Source organism: Mastomys coucha, unplaced genomic scaffold, assembly GCF_008632895.1.
Source record: "Mastomys coucha isolate ucsf_1 unplaced genomic scaffold, UCSF_Mcou_1 pScaffold11, whole genome shotgun sequence".
Classification (NCBI taxonomy): domain Eukaryota; kingdom Metazoa; phylum Chordata; class Mammalia; order Rodentia; family Muridae; genus Mastomys; species Mastomys coucha.
The window spans coordinates 27,278,363-27,287,262 of record NW_022196893.1 but is presented as its reverse complement, the minus strand read 5'-3'; the positions used below and the strand labels follow the sequence as shown (position 1 = coordinate 27,287,262).

The window sequence follows — 8,900 nt, the reverse complement described above, 5'->3', positions numbered from 1 at the left end:
CCAGCCCCGCGCCCGCCGCGCGCACGCGAGCCACCAGGCCGAAAACAGCCCCGCCGCCGGCCGCCTCCGTGCCACCGGCTGCGAGCGCCGAGAACGCCGTGTGCCCCGCCGACCGACCGACCACCCGACCCCCCACCCCCACCCCCGGCCCCGGGCGCCGGCTCCCGGGCCGGGGCAGACTTTTCCGAGCAGGCCAGCGAGAGGGAAATACAAATTAAAACTTCCACTCACCTTCGCGAATCCGCCTAAAGTAGTGACTCTGGTGTAGAGCCCGTGAAGATCCAGCTCCTTCCCACCCACCGCAGGGATCTTCTTAAACGGCGACCTGCGGGCGACAGAAAGCCCCGCACTTGTCACCGGGACCCCGCGCCCGCGGCGGGCCCCGTTCGCCCCGGCTCGCCCCGGCGCTGCCCCCCCGGTCCTGCTCTCACCCTCTGCTGTGGTGGAACTGCCGCAGCTCGTCCAGGAAAGCCAGTCCCTTCCTCCGCTCGTCCGGAGGCGCCTTCCCCGTCGAGTTTGCCATTATTTTGCCCGAGGAGGTCTTCCCGAAAACCCCGATCGCGGTTCAGACGCGGCCCCCGCTCCCCGCGCTCCCTACCAGCGCCCGGAGCCCATTCCTCGGCCGGCGGTGGCGGGGCTCAGTCATGGGCCGGCGGTGGTGGCGGCGGCGGCGGCGGCGGCGGCGGCGGCGGCGGCGGCGCAGGGAGGGAGGAGGGAGGGGGAGGAGGCGAGGAGGAGGGGAAGGAGGGAGCGGGAGGCCAGGGGGAGCGCAGGGCCGGAGGGAGGGGAATTTCTAAAAAAGTTTAAAGAAACGGGAGCGAAACTACGAGGGGCAGGCGACGGGCGGCCGGGCGCGGAGCCGCGGGGCGAGCGCGGCCCCCACCCTGCCTCGCCGCCTCCCGCGGCCCGGCTCTGCCCGCCTCTCAGCGCCGCCGGCCCTGGCGGCTCGGCCGGGGGACGCGATTCAACATGGTGCTGCGGCCGGGGGCGCACGAGCCGGCCGGGGGGCCGGGCGAGCGGAGGCGAGGGGCCCGGGCGGCCGCAGGCCTGGGAGTTTCGGCGGCGGCGGCGGCGGCGGCGGCGCGGCGGGGCCGGGGCAGGCGGGGCCGCGTGGGGAGGGGGAGGTCTGTGTGGTGGCTTGTGGAGAGCGGGGTGACAGCGCGGATCCGGGCCGCGGCTCCGCGGGGCCCTCGCACACATTCACGCGCGGCGGCGGCGGCGGCGGCCCGGGCGTCCCCGGGCACGGGCTCCGGGCGGCAGCCGAGCCGCTGCGCGCCGCGCTGGGCTGCGCCGCGCTGCGCGGCCGCCCGCCCGCCCGCCGGCCTGCCTGCCTGCCTGCCTGCCTGCTTGCCTGCCTGCCTGCCTGCCCGCCCGCCGGCCTCGCTTCTCTGCAGCCGCCGCCGCCACGGCCGGGCCGCCAGCGCCGCACAGCGCCCCCCGAGGGCCGGCCGCGGCACTGCGCCTGGCTCCGCACGGTCGCGGCGGCTCCTCGCGGGGAACAATAGACTCGGCTCGCCCGGCTTAGGGTTCATCTGCAATGTGCAGCACATTTCACACGCACACAAAGCGGGCGGAGAGGGGGGCGGCGCGGGGAAACGGCCGCTACCGGCCGTCCCGGCCTTAGGGGCGGAGGCGAGGTGCGCGGCCCCGGCGGCGCCCGCCACACGGAGGCTCGCACGGCGCGGTCCCGGCGGCCGGGGAGAAGTCCGCTCGCCCCCTCCGGGGGACGTTGCGGGCGGGAGGCGTTGGCCTCCCGGCTTCGTGCTCGAATGGAGCCCGATGAGCACATGGTCCGTGGTGGGGCGGTAAACTGACTTTGACAAACTGTGGGATCACGGACGCTCGGAACTGCCTGCCCTACTTTTGGGGCGATAGACTATGGCTTTTTTAACTCGTCCTCCCTTTTTGGTCGGTTTGGTGGCACCGAACCGGAGGTATGCAAACGGTAACCGCGCCTGTCGGGGAAAGAACCTCCCAACTTGGAGAATAGCATTGCTTACGTCTTTTTGCACTAGTCTCTGAAAAAAAAAAAAAAAGAGGGCAACATGTTTGCCCCTTTCCGTTTTCTGGGGTGATTTTTTTTAAATGTGTAAGAGAATTCAAAATTTTTTATCTTAGAAAAAAAAAAAAGTACCACTAAATTTGCATTTACCCGGGTGTTGGGAGCCCTCCCCCGGTCTACACATGTTGAGCACCATGCTTCTCCTCTGGTCTATTAGGATTCCCATTTTAGAGACAGTCACTACTGCCAAAGTCACTAGCCCAAGGTCACAGGATAGTAAAGAGTCCGGATGGGTTATTTCAGGTAGTCTCTCCGATGGGAGCACCTATCGGGTGACTGGGAGGAGGGGGAGGAAAAAAAAAGAATTATGTAAGACGTCGGAGCGTGCTTCCGGTACTCACTCTAGGAAACGGGATTTATTTCCCAAGTAAAGTTTATGTCTTCAAATGGGGTCGGGATAAGGTGTGGCTAGGAAATTCCTGACACCCGAGGACCAGTGAGTGCCTCGCAAGCCTGAGAGGGGCGGAGACCCTGGCCGTGGAGGAGGAGAAGCCGCCCGGCTGGCCGGCCGGGCCCGAGGCGCGGCTCGGCGCGGTGCTGCGCGCGGGTGGCGTGGGCCGGGCTGGGCCAGCGCCCCTTCCCCCGCCGCCGCCGCTACCGCCGCAGGGGCCGTGGGCGAGCGCGGCCGGTGATCGGGCGGACGGGCGGGCTGTGCGGGTTCCCTGCGCGCCGCACTTGCGCACGGCCCCTTGCGTAACCGTCAGCGCCGGGGATTCCCTGGAGGGGGGTCACTCTCTTCAACCATTACACACAGCCGATCTCCGCCGCGCCTCACAAAATGGCGGCGCCCATGAATCCGGCGGCGGCCGCTCCCCGGCCCCATTTTGTGCAAGGCGAGAGATCTGTCAACATGGAATACCTCCGCCGAGGACGCATCCAACTGGGAAGCCCGCGTCCGGGGACGGAGTCCGCGGGGACGATGTCGGCGACTGCCCGGCGCTCTCCTGGCTTCTCCGAGCCGGAGCCTCGGAGGCCGCGCGCGACGGGAAGGGGAGCCGGAGGCGGAGGCGGGCCGCTCCGGGGACTCGCGGCGGGGTGACAGCGGGCCGGGATCGGGAGGGACGAGCACCGGGGGGCCCGCGGAGGCTTCAGCGCCGGGGATGCAGAGTCGCGATACCCGCAGTGGCGGACCCGGCGACCCGGCGGACATGCTCTGCAGCCGCGGGCGCCGTGGGGACGGAGGCGGCTCGAGCCCTGACATTTAAGACGTCGTCGGAGCAGAACCTGGGACTGTATGTTGTTAATGGCTCTAGGTGGGCCTCGGAAGGGCCTCCCGCCCCGCTCTTGCGCTGGGCAGCCCTGCTGGGATTTAATTTTTAATGTCCTGGAGCAGAGTGTAGGGATGACACGTTGGCCCTTTTTACTAGGGGGAGGTTGACACTTCGAAGGCAGCGAATGCTAGGAGTGTGTACGTATCTACACACCTAGTGTAGTGTACCTAGTGGCGATTTTGGTTTTTACAGCAAGTATCAAAGGCTAAGGGGCTTGGAGGGAATTTAACCTTTTAAAAGCTTTTCTAGGAATTTTAGGGTTGCTTTCTGTAGAAGAGGTGTAATCCTCAAAATGGAGGTCTAAGTATACTGACGGATAGAACTTAAATTTTTAACGCTTTGACTCTACTCTGTTCAAAATGGAAACAAAGCTAAAAGTTGGTGTTATCAGATCACTGAGCAGTTGAGTTTTCCTGAGATTATGGGGGGAAATATGAGACAAAAATTAGCCATCTAGTTATTTGCTTGAAAAGGAAAAACCTAAGGGAAGAGGGAAATTCTCTGGGCTTCTGTGTCACCTTCCAGTTGCATTAGCCATCCTCTTGTGTGGTTCTGCAGCTCGTTGAGATGTTATGGTGGCACCTGCATATTTCCATCTGAGCACAGAACAGTAGATTGCACACCTCATATTCTGCCCTGTCCCGTTACTGCTGCTGTCCCATGGAACACAGCATAGTTCCTGGGCCAGTCTGTTCCTTCTTATGTCTTTGATATTTAGTAAGTTTAATTAATACTGATCAGTCTTCATCTCTTGCATCTTAGCACTCCCCCAAGCAGCAGGAGAATAGTCTTATGCTTTTGTACTAAAGTAACCCCAGTGGATAGTATCACATTTCTTATTATCATAATACACTCCCAATAGTGGGCAGTATAGAGCAGGTGGAGCCTACTAGAGACATGCTAGAGATGTGCTGACAGTTTGACAATAGCTATTCTCTAACTAATTTGATGTAAAGTACAATATAGCTCAGAGCTTTCAAAGCATTCCCTTAAACATTAAAGCAAGAGTGAACATTGTCCAAACCTTAGTATAGCTTACTGTTCTGATGAGAAATGTGACAAAGACTTTATGCTAGTAGAATGCAAGTCCTAGTCAGAGATTCCTGCTATGTGGATCTTTGTCACATACCATCCGTTTGCTTCATCGAGAATTGTAAAAGTTCCTTTTCAATGACATATCAAAAAAAAAAAAAAAAAAAAAAAAAAAAAAAAAAGACATACCCAATTTCAAATTAAGCCTGTCAGGCTTGTGATTTCAAGGGGCAAATTAATTTAAGTGAGGAATTGGGCATGTCAGCTCAATTTTAGATTTTTGGTTTCTGTAAGGTCTACAGAAATGATTTGGTTGGTTGAACAAAGCTTTTGCAGTTAAACTGGCATTTCTTTGAAGATGACATTAAGAGCTCTTAGTGAGCCGAGAGAGAGCTTTTGTGGCTTGCTGCTTTTGCTGGAATCTGCTGCAGTTGTACCTGTGTGCCACCTTGTCTCTCTGAAAATTTGATTACAGCTTCAAATAATAGAGGTGTCCTTTCCCTTCTGGTGGTGAGTCTTGGCAGAATTAATAACAGTTTTTTAAAGGTGAGGAAGGATTTATTGTACAAAGTAGGACAGTTTTAATGTAGATAGACGCTCTGGAATCTTCAGTTGACACGTTTCCAGATGATTTGACACAAAAGGATCTGGTAAGCTTCCGGAGATTTTTGCTCATTTTCACTAAATATTAGAAGTTAGTCTATATACAAGAGCAGCGTGATCTTATTTAAAAATAAATGACCATTTTCAATTTGAAAAATTTAATGATTTAATTAGAATATTGAATCATATGCATTTATAATAATACACCTTGGAGGTAGCATTCCCATGGGCTTTGGCCTTAGATGTTTAAGTCACTTTTCTAAACCTGAAATTTTTCAAATAGTTTAATTTATACATTCTTAATTATTTCTTTTTGGGTCACTGAAACTACTTACACAGTTTAGCATTTTAATATTTTGTTTATTCTGTTTAATAACATCTACATTGGGGAGGGCATGTATATTAAGCCAAGCAGCTATTTATTGTCGGTGTAGATTACAAACCCACTAAGTAAATAACTGTCGAATGCCTGACTTGGTCAAGAGGTGGAGAGGGAGGAACAGCCTGGCTCCCAGAAGCCAGTGTTCCCGCACTGGGTGCTTCATAACTGGCAGCCTTGGAGAGCTATAATGAAATAGTTACCCAATAGAGTTCTTAATTTTCAGTACTTAAACAGAATCATTTAACATAGAGTTACATTTGAAATTCAATTTCAGGCAGGGTTGTAGCTCTCGGCTGAAATCTCAGCCTAGGTTACTGAGACAGGATTGTGAGTTCCATGACAGCCACGGCTACATTGTGAGATCCTGTCACAGATGAGGTAAATCAAAATTATTTTTAGGGACAATTAGATATAATTCTGTATAAAAGCATCCATCATGGCAAATCAACAGAGGGATCACAGTTGGGGTTAGTGTTTACTCAAAATGTAATATTCATAATAAGCACTTAAATCATATTCTTTGGAAACACAGATCCATGAGTCTAAGAATTAGCTTTATTTAAGGGAGCCAAAGGGGAATGTTCAGTGCCTGTTTTACTTACACACACACACACACACACACACACACAACTGAGCATTGTTTCAATGAATTTTTATCTTCTATTTCAATTTTTTGGTACATTGATTTCTCTCTACATTGTACTTTGCTATTAATTTAAAAACTTAAATCCAAAGACATATTAATTTGTGTTTAATGCAGACTTAATTCTTGACTAGCTGTAAAGCTTAAGGAATTGGCAGTCATGTTGACAAGACAATAAAACAGGACTTACACTGCAGTGCGAGCTGTGGGATAGGATTCGTGCAGCGCTGTCGTTCTTTGACTACATGAGTTAGAGTGATAGTGACTTATAATTGAGTCTTTTTAACTTCTTTCTCGGAGACCTTGACTATCTGTCCATCTGTAGCATCAGTGTGGAAGAGTAGTGACTGGTACTGTAAACACAAATCCAGACTTCGTAGGAGTGGAAGATAGTTTTAAGTCAAACTCCCTTTTATTGTTGCTATTGATCACGATAACAGGTAGTGTTGTGTTTTATAAAAAGAAAGAGAAGCCAGGGATATGTTTGGTGGGGGCTCGGTAAGGTGTGGGGGAGGGGTGCCTCTGTGGGCCCATGCTGAGGTATTCCTCCCCCCCATCCCACCCCCCCACCCCCGAGGGACCAGCCACAGGACGGTGGTACAATATAGAATAGACTTTATTCAGAGCATGGGAAGGGAGTTGAGAGACAGGCAGAGAGGGGGAGAAGAGGTGTAGATGGCAGCCATGAGCACGTGGAGGGGGGGATGGGAAGAGGGAGAAGAGCAAGTGTGAGGCACACCTGGCTGTTGCTAGGTAACTGTGCGACGGAGCCTAGACTGAATGCCAACAGGTGGCCTTGGTAATTAGTGATGGGTTCTGTTTCTAGCGTCTGTTCCCTTGAACCCCATTTAAAGGCATTTCTTACTCGGATATTGGGGTTAGTAAATTGAGTGATGACCCCCTTTCTCTGGAAATGAAAACAAGCTTCCCTTTGACCTTCACTCTATTCCCATGGAATCAACTCTTCCTTAAACACTGCCATTTGCTAATCCTGGTTGTCTTTCTGCTTCGTTGAGCAGAGGCCACCTGAACTAGTAGCACCATGACTACTGCCATCTGGTTGGATTTCCTGTCCCTGGACTCCTTCCCTCCCCAGCTCTGTTCTGTGTGCATTTCCACGGTATCTTCCTGGCTAACGGTGTCTGAGTGGGAGGTGGCCTCCAGCCTTGGGAAGCAAGGTGTGGTCATTTAGAGGGCACTAGAGTTGTGCATAAACTTCAAGCTGCCTGCTAAGGATGAAACTTAGGAGATCATTCAAGATTCCTTCCATTGAAATGGTGTCGACCTCCTGCAAAAAAGCAGTTTGAAGCTTTAGCTAAGGAAAGCCACTTAGTTTTCCAAGTTGAAAGAATTAAAACTAGCAGATATGTATTTGTGCAATAGTCTTGAAAGTTCATTTTAAAGGAACCTGGCTATTATTTTGGTTGTCATCCCTCTGGAAAACATGTATAAAGGATTACATTAATCAAAAGTTCATTTCATGTTTCATTCTTTGACTAAGTGGGTATCATTTTATCATGGACAGTGTATGGGTGACATTCAACAAAGAGTCCCAGTGCTTTCGTTGTCAGAGCTGCTGCTGCTGGCTGCAGGATCTGAGGATTTTAGTGGAGCATTAACCCAGATTTGCTTTGTAGAGTTTATGCACAAGATATTTTTAGCTTTCATCAAGTTTTTGTGCCTTGTCTGTGGCCCAGTGTATAGCTGAAGCCTTTTTTAGCATGGTCTCATCCTATGTAGTTCAGGCTGGCCTTGAACTCTATAAAGTCATCTCAACCGCTCAGTTGCTGGATTACAGGGGTGTGTCAGCACAGCTGGCCTTAATAGGCACTGTAGCTGATGTAACAGCTCTGGGGTTCTTTGGAAAGTCTGTTGGATGGTGGTTTCCCAGGGCAACCAGGGAAAGGACAGTTTAGCTGAAATGGACACCGGTGTGGAAGACTAAGGCAGACTTGTGAAGGAACATTTGGTTGAAGCAGACACAAGTGAAAGGATGCTCTGCTAAAGCAAGCATGTGAAAGGACATGTGATGAAGGATTCTTTCCTAACAACACGCATGTAGTGGTCTGCCTCACATCACATAGTTGAGCTGCATTTGTTGGAACTCCTAGAGAGAAATAAACCAACACACTTCTGGTGGTGTGCTGCAGTGTGTTGCGGCTTCCGCAGACTCCGGGTGGTTAGCAGCGTGATGTGAGCTGAGACAGACACACGTGTGCTGGTAGAGCTAGCTGTGCAAGGCTTGTGGGTCTCGAGTCTTCACTGATCTTTGCTTCCCTGAGAGAGAGGCACAGCTGAGGAACTTGTGTTCCTCCAGGTCCCTCCTGCTGAGTAGTGCAGAGGCTGATACCTGGCTGGCTGCTAGGTCCTGCCACCACTGCTGCTGATTCCTGGTTGCTAACCCAACTGTACCGAACTGGACTACTGGTGTATCCGTGTAGTGTTTGTGAGTGGATCGAGCTGCTGCTGCTGCTAACCTGTGACCTGATCTGCCAATTTCCAGACAACACCAATGGGAGTTGCTCCAAATTCCCCGTCCCCACCCCCCAGTATCCTTTCTTTTCCACTACCTGTGGTGGGTGGTGGGCTAAAAGGGAGGTTAAAGCATTTAAGAACCATCATTAAAAATGAGTTTTGAAAAATTAAAGTTACATCTAGCTATAGTGATAGTAGCCTATTAAGGGGGGGTGTGGTACGTGTGCTCACAAGGCTTTTGATGTAGGGTGTGTGTGGTACGTGTGCTCACAAGGCTTCTGATGTAGGGTGTGTGGTACGTGTGCTCACAAGGCTTCTGATGTAAGGGGTGTGTGGTACGTGTGCTCACAAGGCTTCTGATGTAGGTGTGTGTGGTACGTGTGCTCACAAGGCTTCTGATGTAGGGTGTGTGGTACGTGTGCTCACAAGGCT

At 52.5% G+C, this 8,900-nt stretch overlaps 2 protein-coding genes across 3 annotated transcripts in view; one reads left to right on the top strand and one right to left on the bottom strand.

Annotated features, from left to right (window-relative positions):
• The window catches only part of Arid2 (AT-rich interaction domain 2), a 128,402-nt gene extending 127,730 nt beyond the window's left edge, over window positions 1-672 (bottom strand). Inside the window, exons 1-2 of one of the 2 annotated variants that reach the window (XM_031353807.1) lie at window positions 432-672; window positions 232-325 (exon numbers count right to left, since the gene is read on the bottom strand). In XM_031353807.1, coding sequence (XP_031209667.1) covers window positions 232-325; window positions 432-523 — 186 coding nt within the window. In that variant the 5' untranslated portion in view covers window positions 524-672. The remainder of the gene's footprint in view (window positions 1-231; window positions 326-431) is intronic. The other variant, XM_031353799.1, reaches the window with a different exon arrangement.
• A 1,206-nt stretch (window positions 673-1,878) lies between these two features.
• Window positions 1,879-8,900, top strand: part of LOC116082743 (translation initiation factor IF-2-like) — a 41,639-nt gene continuing 34,617 nt past the window's right edge. The window contains exons 1-2 of the mRNA XM_031359654.1: window positions 1,879-1,934; window positions 2,494-3,294. Coding sequence (XP_031215514.1) covers window positions 1,879-1,934; window positions 2,494-3,294 — 857 coding nt within the window. The remainder of the gene's footprint in view (window positions 1,935-2,493; window positions 3,295-8,900) is intronic.